Raw genomic sequence first — 19,068 nt, 5'->3', positions numbered from 1 at the left:
TTACTCTAAATCCATCACCATACCCTATATCCGAGGCACCTCGGAAAAAAAAATTACAAAAATCCTAAAAAAACATGACTTAACTTCTTGTTACAGACCATATAAAAAATTGGCATCCCTTATCCGCTCTACTAAAGACCAACCCCCCCTCCCCTAGACCTACCTGGTGTATACCAGGTCCCTTGCAGCTGTAAGCTGTCCTACTTTGGCCAAACAGGCAGGACAGCAAATATCAGAATTTCAGAACACAAGGACTACATCCGGTTTCACCAGTACAGCCACTCTGGTCTTGCTGACCATGCGCTGGATACCTGCCATACAATACGGTGGAAGAAAGCCACGATAATAAACTGTAATAAATACAAATATGAAAGGCTTTTCATGGAATCAGCTTCAGCCCTAAGAAACAATCCAAACCTCAACAAATTTGGCTACATGAGACTGCCTCAAATCTGGGAAACCTACATCAGAAGACTTTCAGCCCAATCGCCCAAGAATACCAACATTGCCCGCTAGGGGTAACGATCAGGACTTCAGGAGAAATAATAGCTTCCTGCTTCTTCCTCACTTACTGTTTGTTGTGCCTGCTTGCACGTGTCTTGTTCTTAAGTTTCTTGAAAATGACAACGTGACGTTGCCGAAATATTGAAGTATATTAAAATTTATTTTAATGTATATCCTAGTTGACGTTGTAACTTCCTTAAATTATTTAGTAAAAAATACATAACCAACGTCTAAGCCTTTCCACGAGAATTACTGATAAAAATACTTCTAAAAGTGCAATTTTCTTAGAAGAGTCACGTAGATACAGAAGTTGCAACGGATATAAAATACAAGTAGAATCATTACGCCCGTAGTCTGGCTAGAAAGGTTTTTATACGTTCGTGAATACTCTCGTATATGAGTGTGCGCTCAAACTTTACGAAAATAACAAAACAATAAGAGGAGTATTCTGCTGTTATGTTTCCATATACACTCGAGTTGACTATGGACGGTCGCATCTCTTGACGCGATATTTCTCAAGGATATATCGTGATATTCGGGAATGTCTTGCGAGTATGAAGACCGAAGTTCAAGTAGTGTCTTGAGATTGAAGAGATTAAAATGAGATAGGCATTTTCAACAGAAGTGTTCTGAAGGTATCATCATAGTCAATAGAAAATTAATAAATACCGAAATTAAAGCAACCTTGTGGTTCCATAATCATTCCAACACACTTTCAAAATTGGGTGATTTTTCGTGACTATGACAACTGTTCAAAAACTATGATAAATAAATTAAATAACATTTTAAAATTTATTTTTTTGTAATATTGTCTTCCTTTCCTCTGCGTCCGCTCCAGATACTGAATATAATTAAAATGAGCGAAATTACATATCATTCTAAAAAAAAAAATTACAATATAATAAAAAATATAAAAATCAAAGGGCGTGAAAGAAACAGGAGGAAGCAGCAGACCATGTTCTTCAGAAATGCCAAAATTAAGTAACAATCTAAATTATGTACAGGAATGCATGCAAACTAATCTTCTATAGTGTGAACTTGGTAGCCATGCTGCGCTTAAACCCTAGTTCATCAGCTGGTAGTGTCTGCCTCCAGAAAAACAGGTATAAATAACGCATATCCCATACAGAGAGCACGAGAGAGGCTACAGCAACCTGTGCATTGCATGCTGCACTTTGCACTTTGAATGCCAGGGAAGAGTGAACATAACGACGTCAATTAATGATTCTACCGCAGTGTCTGGAATTAAATAACAGCAACACAAGTGAGAGATAGTTACAACAGAAGGTAATTCTTGTCGCAGTCGGGACGATGGACTGCGAGTTAAAAAATGGAAGAAAGAACACGGATATAATCCCCTTGCCAAACATCATTATTTTTAATGAATGGAGAGCACACACTTTAACAATAACTTATGTTTGTGATGAAGCATCGAATATTTACTTGAACACATATTTAGTAGTTTTTGTGCAGGTCTCGAAAAAGATTAAGCAACCCCGCTTTACACTACTGTATCATTTTCTTATAGTCATTAAGATCCCTTCTGTCCTATAGAATAACAGTTGATCATCAAATCAAATGGATCTTTGATATTTAACCCTCTCCTGGGCTTTATGGTTTGGAAACTTACTGACGATACCAGATTCATCTGCGCTACCCAACAGATCCAATGTTTGGAAGTGAAACTGAACTCAAATTCAAAACTGACATTACTTCTACAATGATAAAACGATGGGTACTTGCTACTTAAATTCTTGATAATTGCACCAAGGCATACCAGAACAATGAGAAATAGTTTTCATATCTACATCCAACTAAGATAATAACTATGGAAATGACTCAAGATAAGTTCCCTTCCAAATTTTTGATAGTTGTTATAGATACTCTTCATTTATTGTTGTTTGCAACGTGTATGTTTATTTATTTATGGCGAAAAATAAATGCGAAAAAAGTGGGAGGCGAAATATAAGCGGTAGCTTGGTAAGTAAGCCTCTATGCTGACTTCTTGCGAAAGACCACGTCTAATGAATTGTACTTGGTATGCAAAGAAGTGGTTTTCTTTGGTCATCTCTACAAGAGTTGGAGGAGAATGATGCCAGGAGGCTGGTTTTTATTTTTTGGGAGATGTTACAATAGTACAATCTGGGCTATCTGAATGTGAGAGAGGTGGAAGGCATGGACTGCCGTGGAGCACACAACACTTGCTGGAGAACAGAAACAAAAATGAAGAGTAGTCGGGACTTTTGAGTGGAATGGGGTGAAAAGCTCTACTTTAGTTGGGTTGTTCAGTTATTCGGGAAAAAAAAACAAGTAATCTGGCCACGGAAAAGCGTAAACGCTACAGAGGTCATACCATTTATCACCACTGCAGTGCCAAAGTACATGAAGCTGACAATGACTACGGAAAAAAAAAAAAAAAAAAAAAAGGCAATCCCAAAGAAATGGAAACTCGGAATTATAAGGCATTTGGACTACAAAAACATGCTTTGCTTCAGAGCTAAATATTAAAATTGTCAGAGTAATTAGCGGAATTCGGAATGAAGATAGTAAATGAATCCAACCGAAATGAGGCAAGGGAAATTTTAGCCAGAGAAGAATAAAGATAAGTGGAAGGGAGAGGGGTAGTCTCCAGATTTGGCACTGAATATTAGATCTGACGAACGTACAAATATCACTACCTTGCGACAAAGAATTATGAAGGAAATCTGGACAGATGATGTGGCAGAGGCCATTTAGGTTCTGTTAGAAACACGAGGTCGAGTTTGAATGCCGGTAAGTGCTTGTGCACGTCAGTTTATGTTTGTGCGAATGCCGCAAATTTGGTATAAGGGATATAGAAATGTTTTTTCCTCCTAAGGAATTTTGTTGTGTTTTCTTTTATACTATACAGTTGCGCAGTGTTATGTTACCTGTAAGTATTATTAATATCTTTCAGGGTTGAATAGAGAAGAATTAAAACAAACGATAGGGACACAATGAGAGAGTGAAGGCATGTCATCCTCACAGAGTGCACCCAGTCTCCAGTGTATAAGTGGACTAGACAGCCCCCCCCCCGCGTATGCCAGTTTACTTGGATTTCCTCAAGGCGCGATTTGACAAAGTGGTGGCTGATAATTTTCCAGCTGGTCGGGACGCCTCTTGATGTGTTACCATCATGCACGGCCTGAACTCTGTAGCAGCCAGAACTGCATGATTACTGCAATTCGAATGAAGCAAGGTAGTGGGTCACATATTCCCTTAAAATTTGCCCTTCTTGCTGCACATATGAAGACCACAATTGAGAGCAAACATGTCAACAGCACTTTAGTCCCCCTTAACAAGATAGGCGATGGAACCCTTAGTGTGTTCAAAGTTATGTTGTGTTATAAATGATAAACCTTTTATGGGTAAAACTGTCATAAAAAAAAAGAAAAAAGAAAGAAAAAAAAAAGATATTCTCCACTAATATAAACAGTAGAGATAAGACATGCTTGATTCATATGCAGTCATCTGTAGGCCGGCCCTAAAATCTACAGCGATTGACGGGGATTTCAATTTTTTTTTTTTTTTTTTTTTTTTTTTTTTTTTTTTTACAATGTCATTGGTTAGCAATTCAATAACTGTCCCGCTCCTGAACAGTATTTCCTGTTATAGTGAATATCCTGTTGATACAATCAATGGAAAGTTTTGGAGGTCCTTGGCATTCGATTCCCCCACCCTCGTCATTTGCAGATGAAGAGCGTCTTAGACAACATCACTACTGTCTTTAAAGATTTCTCACTAAGTAGGCAGATTTATTGAATGATGTTTCTCTGAAGTTTTTGTCGTGATTTGCAAATTATGGAAACTGGCTGGTCAATGGTTTCTGCAAGTTCCTATTTTTTGTTTAGACAGTATTTATGGCTACAAAGAAAAGACCTGAAGGCACTTCGCTAACTCACAGCCAACAGTAAATCAGAAAACCTACCAGAAACAATTTGATCTAATGATTGAAACTAATTAATTCTGTATGCATAAACAGAGCTGTTAGTAAATGTCAGTGGTAAAGTTTCTTTTTTTGTTGTTGTTGGCAAGCATTTTTCACCCAATTTTTATGATACGAAAAGATTGTAAACTTATAAACATATCATAATAGGCAGGCCAGGGATTAAAGAGATCACACATGATACTTTAGCTGACTACACTGGACAAGTTACCACCTACAGACATTTATGAACAGCATAGTCAGAGGAATTCGAATTTATGGCCTAGATCGGAGAGCAGAGCAATTTTAGTGGAACTGTTTCAAATCCTCCTATTCAGGACACTTGGAACGTGTAAGTGTTTTTCAACTGCAGGGTGAGTTAGTCGGTCTCACACAGAAGCGGCGCAGTTCTGTTGCTTTCATAAACCCAGGGGTTATTCTCTACTCGAGACAGAACAATCAGCTAGAGATTATAAGCAATTAATAGAGAAAATGCCCCCCCCCCGGTGATGACCGGGGTTAAAGATTAGTCCCAATGTAACCCATGCATGTCGTAGGAGGCGACTAAAATGGTTATCCAGTGCCTGGGTCACCCTGCCTTCAGGGGTCAAAAATATGGAGGCCTGGTCCTCCAGGTTGGGGGGTTTGGCAATGGGCTAACAATCCATTCCTGTAAAAAAAAAAAAAAAAAAATCTCTTGTTCAGAAAGCTAAACAATTGACTTCAAGGAAACGACACAGAAAAAGTTAATGAATTTTGGAATATGGAATGTTAGGACAATGTTACAGGTAGGGAAAATGCAAAGTATAGCAGAAGAGTTAAAGAAATGAATTGGATGTTACAGCATTGCAGGCGATAAGATGGAAAGGAAAAGGAAGAATAAACAAAAAAGATTATATTATGTATTATAATGATGCTGAAGAACAAGGAAATTATGGAGTAGGATTTATTATTAGAAAGAAGATAATAAAATCAATTATAGGATTTACGTCAATAAATGAAAGAATTTGCAAGTTACGAACAATTAAAGGGAAATTCCATAATATCACTTTTATTAACGTATATGCCCCGATTGAAAATGCAATAGATCAATTTTACGAGGATTTACAAGAAACACGTGAAAAAATAAATAAAAATGATGCCATGATAATATCAGAGGATCTTAATGCAAAAATAGGGAAATAAAACATATTTTATTAAGTAACTGGAAAGTACAGTTTACATGAAGAAACCAGTGAAAACGGAAATAGACTTATACAATTAGCAATATCAAATAAACTTAGAATAATGAGTACATGTTTTCAACATAAGAAGAAGATACCTTTGAGGACCTGGATTATTCCAACAACCAAAGAATGCAATCAAATAGATTGTCTTGATTTCGAAAAGATGGGCAAGTTCAGTCAATGATGTACGAGCATATAGAGGAGCAAATTGTGAATCTAATCATATGTTAGTTAATATTAAATTGATATACAGAATATCAAATGTAGACCAAAAGAAAACTGAAAAGATAAAGAAATGGAACACCAAAGCATTCCGAAATAAAGAAATAAGTGATAAATATCAGAAGAAAATAAAAGATAATATTAAAACAATAGAAAAAGGAAAGAATATAGAAGAAAAATGGGATTTAATTCAACAAAAAATCATAAATGCAGCTGAAGAAGAACTAGGATGGAATAGGAAAAATAGAAATGAATGGGTTGATAAGGAAATTATTGAAAAACAAAAGCAAGGAAAAAGTATTTACAAAGGAACGCAAGAAATAAATATGAAGAGAAAAGAAAGCAATGATGAAGAAAATTTTATAAAGAATTAAAACAGTTAATACGTAATTTTGATACACAAATGATAGGATGTAAGGATAAAGAAGGAAAATTATTAACTGAGAAAGAATTAATTAAAGAAAGATGGAAGGAATATTTTAAAGGAATTATTTATGATGACAGCAGAAGAATATAAGGAATATGAAGATCAAAATAATTGTAGGAATATAGAAGAAAGAATTTAAGAACCAACTTATACAGAAATAGTGGAAATAATAAACAAATTAAACGTTTTAAAGAACTTGGAGTAGATGGAATAATAGGAGAACTTATAAAGAATGCAGGTGAAATTTTAATGAAAGAAATTTATTATTTGATATTAGATATATTAGATATATGAAAAGAAGAAAAAATGCCAAATAATTGGAAGTTGGAAAAATCCAACGAATATATAAAAAAGAAGATAAGATGAATTGTCAGAACTATAGAGGAATCACGTTAGTGAATGTTACATGTGAAATTTTATCAAGTATGATATATAAAAGATTAGAACCATATATAGAAACAATAATAAGAGAGTACCAGAGTGGTTTCCGAAATAAAAGATCCACAATTGATAATATATTTATGCTACGAAATATATATGAAAAATGTTTAGAATATGATAGAGAACTTTATAATTTATATATTAGTTTCCAACAAGCATTTGATTTGAATAGAAAAGAAATTATACGTAGCTTGAAAACACTGGGAATACCAGGAAAACTAATTCGATTAATTAAAATTACATTAGAAGGATCCAAAGCAGTAGTTAAAATACAAGGGGGACTAACGGACCCCTTTGAAATAAACTGCGGAGTAAGACAAGGAGATGTACTTTCAGCAAGTTTATTTAATTTGGTACTTGAAGCAATAATAAGAAAGTTAAATACAAAAGGATTTATTAATAATAAATTAATACAAATGTGTGCACATGCAGAAGATTTAGCAATAAGTCGCAGGAGAAAAGATTTAGAAGAGAAATTTGAAGAACTTCATAGAATCGCTAAAGAAGTTGGATTACAAATGAACGAACAGAAGATTTAATACATGTAATGTGGAAAGACAAATAAAAACATTACAAGATATAATATAGGTGAATAATCTTTTGAAGTTGTAGATAGTTTTAAATATTTACGTTCGTTAATAACGATAATAAAACCGAAGAAATTAATAGTAGAATCATGGCTGGAAATAAATATTACTATATTTATAAAATGTTTATGAGTAATAAGATTCTTAATGGTAATTCTAAATTAAAACTTTATAAAGCAATTCTAAGACCTGTATGGATTTGTGCCATTAACGCAAAAAGATATAGACAGATTGAGAATCTTTGAAAGGAAGATACATGGACTAATAAAAGAAGAAAATGGAATGTGGAGAATTAGAACAAATAACGAACTTGAACAACAAACTAATGGTGAAGATACAGTAAGATGCATAAAGACACAAAGAATGGAAAAAGATGGAGGAGTTAAAAAAAAATATTTGAATGGAAATCATTAGGGCAAAGGAAGAATGGTAAACCAAGAAAAGATGGATTGATCATGTACAAAAAAAAAATCTTAGAACTTTAAGAAGTTATATTGAACTGGTGTATTTCTAAACAAACCCGCAAAAAGGATTATGTTTCTTTACACAGGATCTGAATAAATGAGTGGACCTGTAGATACCAGTCATTATTCGTCTTCCTGTTTGCAGCATCTAACTAATGCTTAGAATCGTTTCTATTTAGCGGCAGTTAATGCCATGGGGCGAATTCTACTTCCCCCCCCCCTCAATTGTTCGGTTTCCTCTGGTGATTTGTTATCCGTTATTAATGTGAATGCAGGCACGGCAGACGTATTGTTTGCTGAACCTGCATTCACACTAATTTCAGAAATAATTTCACGAAGGGTGTCACCGTAATTTTTTTGAAACTGAGTAGGGAGCTGGTCTCTAATCTCATTCATTAGCAAGTCGGTGCATTTCAGCTAGCACACGAGACAACAAGGTGAGGATAATACAAATAACTGCTTTCAATGTTATTTGATTGAAAAGGCCTGGGTTCGAGTCTCGTCTGTGAAGTGTAAAACATTTATAAGAGCAGTTGAAGGGGAGTTAGCCGGTCTCATTCAGTGGTAGATTTTTTTTTTTCTTCAGCCAAAACAGGTAAAGTAGTTCCAACAACAGTTGCAGCTAGCGACTATCGAGATGAAAGGCGTTGGGTTGGATCATTTATAATCAGAGCTGTGTCTGACAACTGTAAATGCTCCCAGGGTGAGTCTTTATTTTTCGATATGAGGAGGAACAGTTTTCGACTTCAGACCAAAAATTCAGCTACAATTTATCAATCCTCAAAATGATCCTACGAATTCATGTCGAAGTCTTATTAAACTAAGGACATAACATAAGCATAACGTTCGATGCAACCATCTTTGCAATAAAAAAACATTTTCATCGCGTTGCTGAAGGGAGAGAATCTCGTGAACTTCAGTTACTTTCTGGTTTAGTCTGACTGAAGAAAGTCAGAGAGAGAAAGAGAGAGATGGATCGCCATACATACCAAATCCTGGCAACAGTTGAGCAAGGTTCAAGTCTTCATATTTAAACTGAAATCGCATCAGAGACATAAGGAACCTTTTTTTAGTATTTTTTCATAAAGGCTGAGTTAAGCAATCTCAGAAGAAGGTCGTATAGTTTTCTGATATCCACGAAAACCAATTCTTAACGATGTCAGATTTGTGGGGAGGAGAGATCGCGTTAAGAGGCGATTTACACTTCATGATAAAAATGAGAAATCAATGCTATGGTACAACAGCTTTTTTTGCGCAAGATTATCAGAAATAATTCGTTCAAAATCAGTGGAAAGACTTAAAATTAATACTGTTGAAAAATTCAGTATGAATGGTCAAGCTAAAATCCCTCCCCCACTCAAAAAAAAAAAAAAAAAAAGAGGAAAAAGATAAAATCACGCATTCTTCAAGTCACAGTAACGTCCTGCGCATCGTATCGTAAGCATACATGAAACATCTCCGTAAACGACAACCCTTCGAACTATTTCAAATTCTTTAGAATCCTTGGCTGATGATTGACGTAAAGATGGGATTTTGAATCATCACCTGAAAGTGGTGCGTCTCATATTTTGCCCTCTTCATCGATTGCCTATTTTTCCTATGATACCGAAGTCTAAATGCGGTGCTTCTTTGAAAGTACTTCGAAACCTGTGCTTTAAGTCAATATCCTCTCCTCATCTGTTGGAAGAATAGCACGAACGTCCGCTTTCTCCTTCACTACGAACCAGTGTGAAATGCCACAGCAGTCACGTGTTTTTAAGGGCGTCCCGCGTCTCATATCCAGAAGGGCTTAGTCACCTTAACTTTCCCCAAAGTCACGAACGACAGCGCATGCGCCAAGTCTGTTGTGATCACATGACGCAAGCTAATTCATCTCCTTCGGCAGAGACTCCGTGAGTTGGTACAGTGGGTGCTCGTAGCCGCTGGTGATTTGTTTTGCGCGTTGCTGGCCAGAGGATACCTCGCTACATACTGTTGTTTAGCGTCCTATAAGGTCACAGGCATTATTTAAAGGTGGCCAAGACAGGCAAGCGTCCCACTTCGATCGGCAAAAGTGCGCGAGGACCACCTGTCAGCTGCTCACCTGTAGCGTCCTATCACTAGAAGCACGAGGCTTGGTGACCGACATTTTAACGTGCAGCCGATAACGATGCAATATCATGTCCGGAGTTCGTCTGAAAGCTCAGGATCACTTTTTGCTAGCTCAGGTGCCATCTCAGATCGCCCGTCTACAGGTATGCTGACTTAGAACTTCGTTCTCCTCCTCCTCTCGTCCACTGCCCAGAGGAACGCAGCAGCAGCCTAAGGGGTGCAATGGCCTTTGGGAGGACGGTAATTGGTTGTACACCGTATGTAGGGAGCGTCGTCGCAGGGATATACTCAACGGTAAGGCTCATTAAATCTGGTCACGGTGATGGTTTTGTGTTAGGCTAAGCGAAGGCACAGAAATATCTCGTGTGTTGGGTGACAGTGATCAAGTCGGACTTCTTACGTAAACAAGCAGGTCGGTGAAACACCTTGCGACGCAATGTGGTCCACCGTCATGCATGGTTTCTATCCGTAGTTATATTTTTAGATTCAGATGCAGTGTTACTTCGAAATGCGACCTCCTACTGTGCGCTTCCTTCTCTGTTCTCACTAACTGCTTCCTGACAATTTTTCATTGAACCACACTGATATTCCATACTCCTTCACGAGATTCAATTTGTACCCTCACCTTTAACGAATCTTGATATTTACCCCGAGAAAATACCTGTTTCGGGGATAGTTAGCAGCAGGGCAGCTATTTGCTAGACAAAGGGAACCTAGCTCATCAGTATTCAACAATAGCGTTAAAAAATTGACTCTAGTTTGAACATTGCTATCGTGCATCCACAGCTGCTTTGGACATTGATGGGATTCTATGTGCTATTTCACACTGAGTGAAGTGGCATGTTTCGTTACAAATCACCGAACTACGGAACGTGACCGACTAGTCTCAAGGTTCTTGAAATCCTATTTCGTATTTACTGCTTGACAGTAAATGTAGAAACCTCGTTAATAGAACAAGAGAAAAAAGACGAGGTGTTATATTCAAATGAATCAGGAGGAGGTGGATGACACAAGACGAACACGCGTTCATATGTTCAAGGCTCTGATAAGTTTATAATTTTTTTAATGGTTTCGTTTATGTTAGACGCATGTCCAACAAAGAAAACTTAACGACATAACTGCCAATGCTTATGAAACTATCACAAGCAGACATTTCTATGACGAGTTCCCTACCTCCTTTCGATGTGCCTAATATTTACGTTAATGTTTTTTTTTTTTTTTTTTTCTGGAATCTATCATTGGCAGTTTGTAATGGATTTTTTAATTTCTAAGTTTGAAAATCGTGTTAACATTCTTCTTAAAATTTTAAAATGAACCAAATCCTTGGTAGATGAATATTTCTTCTTACTAATTACACTTGTTCATCTCCCACACGTAATGATCGTGTGTGCAATTTAAAAGGAAAGATAAGAATTTGCATATCTAGATATGACACTAGTTATTACTGCGACGAACTCCAACAACACGGATCTGTGAGGCAGCTGTTCAGATTACTATGGGCTAATTGATATTTTTTGCGTGGTGCGAAATCCAGGTGTTATTTTTTTTTTTTTTCCTAGGTTTGTGCTATTATATTGTCGTGACAAAGATTATCTCTTTCACACCTCCTCCGATTTTGTTGATAACTTTTTATAAAATGAATTTGGGATGAAATCCATACACTGTATAGGAAAACTCTGGTAACTAGAAGGATGAAATTGGTCACGAAAGTATAAGCATGCTATCTTGTTTTCTTGAAACAAATGAGCGTGTACAGTAGAATTAAGCCATCTTTTGTTTAAAATCGCAGAAAAACAGATTTTGGTATGCGTCCTTTGTGACTGCTTACTCTGTTCTGAAGTTCGGCAAAGGCTCGCTAGAGTTGCTCAAGCGAACACCTAACGTAAGAGATCGGATTCTTTCTCTTGAGACAAAACCTGCTAAATATTTTTTAGCATGCGCACAAGTATGGGAAATGAATGGAGACTAGATCTATCCCCCCCCCTCCCTCCACACACACACCTCAGGGTCATGTAGAGTACCAGAACACATACCTTGAAGGTTTGAGAATGTACTAAAAAGCAGAGCACCGCTAATGTTGCGAGAAGCAACCGGGGAAAATGATTCTGCGTGAAATATTCAAATGAATAAATGGCTCGCTTAGCGTAAAATAACTGCCTTTTTTTCTTTATGAAAAAAGAAAAGATAATAATAAAAATTCCAGACCGGTAAGAATTCAGCAATTTAGGTCAAGGGTGGAAAACATATAAAATAACGAACGACTGCAAATAAAAAAAAAGGGAAAAAAGGCCAAATCCAAATACTCTCTTCAGTGTCAAGGAACACACACACACACACACACACACACACTAGCAAGCAGCTGGAATTACAAACTGTCAAAAGCAATTTAAATAGCAACACAATTCTAAACAACAAGTGATACATGTCAATAACTTTTTTTTATTATTATTTCACTGAAAGAATGGGACCGCTCGTTATCTAGCTAGAACAATACAATTTTTAACAACTTCCTTAAGGAAAGTGACAAAAATAATTCAGCGATGCTGATTATTTAGCTTACATAAAAACAGCCAAGTCCAAGACAATTCAATTCACTGACACAATGTGATCCAGAGGTCGTTACATTCCTCATTGATTTGAAAATGTTAAAACCCATTAATCTTAACAACGTAGAGATGAATGTAGCGTATACTTTCAGCTTGCATTCCTTTGTCAGAGATGACATCGATATATAATTAGACTGCGAAGTCTTGCAGTTGATTGGTTACACCTTAATGACAACTTATGCGGAACAGTGGATTAAACCTCAAAGTCAATATACGGCAATGACTCCGGTTTTCTAGTCCTTACTTTAGAACTAATTGCAGTGGACGATGTTAATTTGCAAAATGGAATATACGCCAACTACCAGTGCTTATTTCTTCACTTACATCATCGCGATATTAATGGATTGAATATTATTGGCTACTTATGCGCAAAGACTTTAGTAATAATTGTAATCTAATCAAAACTTTTAAAGGCTGAATACGCTACAAACAGAAATGACGTCATATGTAGAATAACATAATCCTAATGTATGATTCATATTGCAAGACAAAAGTCAGAAAACTGTTAACGACCTCAGAAGCATAATCCACCTGGAATAATATTCCATCTTTCAGTACTTTTTTTTTATTACAAAAACGGTTTTAATCCTAATCTCAAACAATCAGCTCAACTTGTGCCACTAATAATATTCTATCGTCATTATTTATGTGAATACAACGAAAATTTCTGAGGAAAATATAGATTTGAATGCGACAATTACTGGCCTCAGTTAGAGGCAAGTGTTTGCTTTGAGAAAAAAAAAAAAAGTGTGGCGCAAACTTCCACAGTAATGTTCTTTTTTCAGAATATACTGATCTTACTGATATGTTGTATCATCATGTGTTTTGCTATCACTGAAGGAATCATGAGTGAATAAAAAATATGCCAGGAATGTAGCATATTTCTTATCTGGCGTGACCCCAGGAAGTACCGATAAATACGTCAGTTTTGTTTTATGATCCTGTGATCATTCAGCCTTGGACGCCTATAGTGAGCACTGTAATCATTTTAGGTTAATTCTTTGCTTAAGTTTTCGAAATTAGCATTTTAAGGGTAAAAAAAATGAAAGGAAAACCGAAGTTCAGTTCCTGTCTCTGTGCTAAGGACCTGAAGAGTCTGTGTTCGGCTTGCTTTTTCCTTAGCCTACTCACGGTGCTAATACAAGACAGGCTTACAAGCTTTCATGGACGGGCTTCACATATAGAGACAGTTATTTAACAGCATGTTATTTCCATACCATAATATTGTGTGTCTGTTGTCAAGCGGTACACAACACGTACGATCATATTATAAAATGTATCTAAATTAGGGCTACGCGGTTAATGTACTTGTTCCCAGTTGGCCTGAAGTTTGAAATAATTCTTAGTGCAAATTGTCGCCTTATTTTAGTTGATATCCATCGCGATTCTTGGACTGTACATCCAAGTAAAGAGAACTCTATATTATAATGACTGGTATACAGATACAAATATATCGTGGCTTACAAACTTAGCGAGGATTACTAGAACAAGTTCCATTTGCTATTGATAGGATCAAGCTATTACTCGAGTAGACTGTAAACATTGGAAAGTTTTTTTTTTTTTGGGGGGGGGGGGGATATACAGAGAGAGAACATAATCGCAAGTACAGTTATGCAAGCCTTTTTCCCAGTGGGCAGATACGTTGCGTCAAAACGCACGCAAGGCGTACGTTAGCATACCCTAATTTGTGCGAAATAAAAGTTGAGTTCGTAATCTGAAACAGGGACAGCGGTCAAAAATATGGATGAAGGAGATAAAAAAAAAGCCAAGAAAATCGTGAATTGACAAAAAATAAATATGGGATCATATATAGATGTGATTTCGAAATCTTAATCTAAAAAAAAAAATTATATATAAAGATAAGTTCCAAACTGACTTTCAGTGTTAAGATCATACACTTTTCTTTTTCATTTCGCAGTAGACTTATCTCAGACTACAAAGAAAAACTTAAAGTCAAACCTTTTCTAAGCAACAAATGAAAGGGCTTTCATCGAAGAAAAAAAAAAAAAAAGACAAATCAAAAAACTAGATCGCGATCATTTTGCACACCACTGGATACACTGTTTCGTGGGAAAACAAAATTGATTTTGTCGCATATTGGAGTAAGATCAGATACATCCAATTAACACAGACATATGTAGTTTAATTTTAGGGCTAACTGTGGTGAATCGCATGGGAAAAAAAAAAGTTGAATTCACAAGCGAAATATCTATGCCACTTTTTTTTTTATTACTTATTACCTTTTTATTTTCTATTTAACTGGAACAAAATGAAGTGGTCAACTGATTTGAATAAATCGACTGCTTATCCAATTTATCACACCACAAGTCAGTCAAGTTCAAACCCTAGCTCGAGGTTTGTAGGTTTAGATTGACATCAGGCCGATTACTGCTTCAATTTCAACAGCACTTCAGTAGCACAGGCAACTAAATATCATTAAATATTCGTTGTGGGATAGTCCTCAAGATTGGCTCACCTTTAGGGACTTCATAAATTCGTATCTGAGATCAAAATATACAAAACAGATTCACTTGTATTCTTCATCGCACAATACACCTATGTGTCTTATGTAGAGTCACAGATATGCATTATTATACTGGCAGGCAACACTTGAACAATGTTCAAGTTATCTTTGAAAATATGAGAAATGTGAAAAAATAACATTGAAAGGGTTGGAATAATTTATACGAGGGTCTTAATGCATACAATAACAAGAGCTTGGTTAAACGTTTCAAGCACTTAAGTACATATAAAACTTGACCCATTGTGAAAACGTCTTTCACATACGTGGAAAGGGATGCTGCTGATATAAATGCACACATTGTTTACTGAAAAGAAGTATACTTAGTGGCATGTCTATTCGTTGAAAACACACTAATAAATAAATAAATAAAACAAGCGCCAGATGCATGGTCTCTGAGTGTAAGTCAAGCATTTGAATTCCATTCACACAAGCAGAGAACTTGCTTAGAAATTTGTACTCAGTACTTAAAATGAAGTATACGTGGGTCCAAAGGTTGCCTTTGCAGTCTTAGGCACAGCCACTGGCTAAGGAACTACAAAGCTAATTTTTGAACACACACACACACACACACACACACACAAGAATTTACAGAAATACGACACCCATCGCATGAGATGCCATTTGTATAGAAATTTGCAGTTCGTGTGTCTTTTTTTAAAATTATTAATGGACGACTGAATCCAAGTGCGAATTACAATTCCCTACGGTATCTTTTAATACCCAATTGGCGAATATTCTTGATATAAACAACCGATTAATATTTTAAAGATACATCAATTCACAATATTTGATATCAAATATGACATTTTAAAATTCTTTGAGAAACTAAAGATCTTAATTATATCGGATGGATGGGGTGTTGATTTATTTATGACTTAATGGAAGGTTTGGTGCTTATTTAAATTGCAAAAAAGTAACAGAAACAGGGGATAATGAATTAACCTTCAAGGAACTGGATGGGAGGGGGGGGGGGGGTATTTACATTTACTGCAACGGCAGATCTTATATAAAGAACGACACTAATTAAAATTGTAACAAAAACACATGTGGTGCTTCTGCGCCAGAGGCTCGAAAAACAGGTATTCTACAAGAATCATTGATCTACTTTTGCCCTCCTTAATTAATAGACTCGCTATTCAAATAATTTTAGGCCAGCTAATGAGGGTGAGAAGCTGGAGATAGCAGTTCACTTTGTTAGAGGCCATTGTTCAAACTATTATGAAATTAAATAGATAAGCACACTTGAAAAAACAAGAATGACCTAAAAAGTTGACCTCAGAATTCCTTTTCGTAGTAGCCACTCCCCTAGTGACCCCCCCCTCCACAAACACAGAAGGGAAGGTGGGTGGGTAGAAGTTTCCTGTAGATAATTCAAAGGAACGAGCTTAGAATGGCTAATGAATCTCAGGTCCTTGATGAACGTGAAAAAGAAAAAAAAAAACAAGCTTGAGACCTAGCCGAGGGCAAGAAAGAATGACCAATAAAATGATTCGCGCGTTCAGTCACATGACCCCCTTATGTTAGATACAAAGACGAGTCGTACTTGTGGAGCATAAAAGCGTGGACGTGATGCTTGTGGCAATTCATTTCTTCCTTAGTTATTATGGAATTGTTTTCAATTTTAAATAAGGGAAGAAAAAATAGCAGGGATTAGAATCGGACCTATAACAGTCTTTCTTCTTCTTGGGGGGGGGGAGGTCATCTAACGTATGGAAACAAACTGTATTTCCACCGAACTATACAACCACGACCATATTAATATAACTATTAATGGCATCCTAATTGTGCTACTATTCAAAGTAGCCCAATCTTCATTTGAAAATCCTTTAGAAAGAGTTCTGGCGTCTTAGAGCCAGGTTCTTTGTTTATACAGCAGAAAAACTGAAAGAAGAAGTGATCGCAGAGGAAAGCAGCGCAAGGAGGAGGAATATTGTGAATCGCAGACAAAGCCATCATTAGCAGACCAAATATCGACGAAGAGTTGATTACTTAATGGGACAAACAACCTCTCGTTTGAGAGAGGAGAGGAGAGGATTCATCTTCGGACGTTATTTGAAGTGAATGACCAGCATAAAGGCAGCCAATCGGCAAAGATGGTTATCCTTAATGGTTTGAACAGCCGCTGAAGGCGTTTGATAGGATTAATGTTGCCCATTTGAGGGTCTTCAATTAAAATAAAACAGGGAAAGATCTGAAAATATTAAATGCACCAACATTTTATTTTATTATTATTTTGGATTCTAAAGATTCGTAGATCGATATACGCTATGAGCAATCTTCAAAACATTAATTTCTTGGGCTTCAAATGGTTATCGACAAAAAAAATTCCGCCCTCCGTTTTACACGTGTAGAGGATGGAGGAATAGGTATAGAAGAGATCGAGATTCTAATCTTCAAAAGGTGTGAGGTAACATTAAAAAATAAGAAATATTAATGTCAGGGTCCTTTCTTTGAAGTGCGCCGAGTATTAAATAAGCCAGTGCTATCAACTATGCTTATCTACAATGTAAGCTGTTTTTTTTTAAACTTCCTCTTTCTTTCTTTTCGGGAAACCAGTAATTAAGGGATGGACAAACGAGATACCATCCACAACACTTGTAAATTCCTTTTCTGTACAAGTCTTTTCCCCTTGACGTCTATCAATACAAGTGTATTGGGCTGTTGTTTGCGGGACCCTGTGCATGAACTTTTGGCAAGTTAAACCATTCAGTCATGGAACAAAATCTTCGGCGTTCTGTTATCACCATCACATAATTCTTACTGACAGATACCTCTTTCACTTGACGCCACAAGGTATTTTTTTAATTTTTTTTTATTTTAAGTTAGGCATATTTGGAGGCTTCAGATCGAAAGCCCTTTGCTACAACTTCCTATCTGCTGATAGGCAACGCCACGGAGATAAAGTGACAACTGATAGAACCGGTTGATTTTCCTGTGCACAAGTTGGCGAAGCTTTTTTTTTTTTATTATTTTATTTTATTATTATTTTTAACCTACGGGAACGGAAAACCGTTATTTAATGAAACTTTTTTTTTTTTAATTAGGGCGATTCAAGTTCAACTAACCACTCTAAAGACATCAAAATTTTCTCTTCACTGACTTAATTGTTTAATTTCTTTCTTGGTTTTGGCAACAGGTCGTGCGTTCAACCAGGTTACGAAACTCAAATAAAGGTCAGATAAGTATCAATTCATCATGCTTTACGGTGTCCCTGAATTTCAAGGATAGACATAGTCTGGATCACCATAAAACAGCAGACAGATTGTGACACACGATGATTATACATCGGATATGGTGACAGACGCATTCACCATTTTGTTACATACATGAACCCATGTTATCAAAAAAAAAAAAGTTCACTATCATAAGAAATAAATTTGTTAATGTGACATAACTTCTTCAGTATGTTTCGTGTATTCAGTATTTCGCAATTTTGCAATTTTGTTTTCAAGCAAACAGTATAATAATAAATGAGCATTTTGTATTTCCATTTACAGTTATTTTTAGCCCACTGATTTGATTCAACTGTTAGCGTCCATCTGCCATATTTTTATTGATAAATAAGTTGTAATATTGGATTCAATATCACAACTCATTGATCAATCTGATGTACGATCTTATCTCAACACTCACAAACTGAAATATGTAGACACATGAAATTTAATAAGCTTTAGTAAATCAAATATTTCGATTTGAACCTAAAATCGATATCTTCAGTGCACAGACGGATTTTTAAAAGATACGAGCCACACGCTAGAGAAATAAATATATATATAGTTCTTTAGTCTTTTCTTAGTAGAACGTTCTGTTTAACCAAAGTAAAAGAGATAATAATCACATGAAACTTGGTAAATATCTGGGAGGGACAGAAGAGATCATTTATCCTTGATGGAAAGTAAAACACACGAGAGTTTTTTTTCGCAATAAAATACATGGGCACTAAGATTATATTAAGAATCTTCGAAGTGGGTATACAGAGATGCCAGTAACATATGGAATTGGAACCTCGTACAGGTTCAGATTCCTAGGAAAA

The 19,068-nt window shown here is 36.1% G+C and overlaps 1 protein-coding gene across 1 annotated transcript in view; it reads left to right on the top strand.

Annotated features, from left to right (window-relative positions):
• Positions 1 to 9,725: 9,725 nt before the first annotated feature.
• The window catches only part of Rcd6 (Reduction in Cnn dots 6), a 34,675-nt gene continuing 25,332 nt past the window's right edge, over positions 9,726 to 19,068 (top strand). The window contains exon 1 of the mRNA XM_090406097.1: positions 9,726 to 10,199. Coding sequence (XP_090262223.1) covers positions 10,128 to 10,199 — 72 coding nt within the window. The 5' untranslated portion in view covers positions 9,726 to 10,127. The remainder of the gene's footprint in view (positions 10,200 to 19,068) is intronic.

This window comes from Typopeltis vanoorti, chromosome 16 (assembly GCF_054136105.1).
Source record: "Typopeltis vanoorti isolate ZY-2024b chromosome 16, IOZ_Tvanoo_1.0, whole genome shotgun sequence".
NCBI lineage: Eukaryota > Metazoa > Arthropoda > Arachnida > Uropygi > Thelyphonidae > Typopeltis > Typopeltis vanoorti.
Note: the sequence above shows the minus strand (reverse complement) of the source record. Positions and strands in the feature narration are given on the sequence as shown.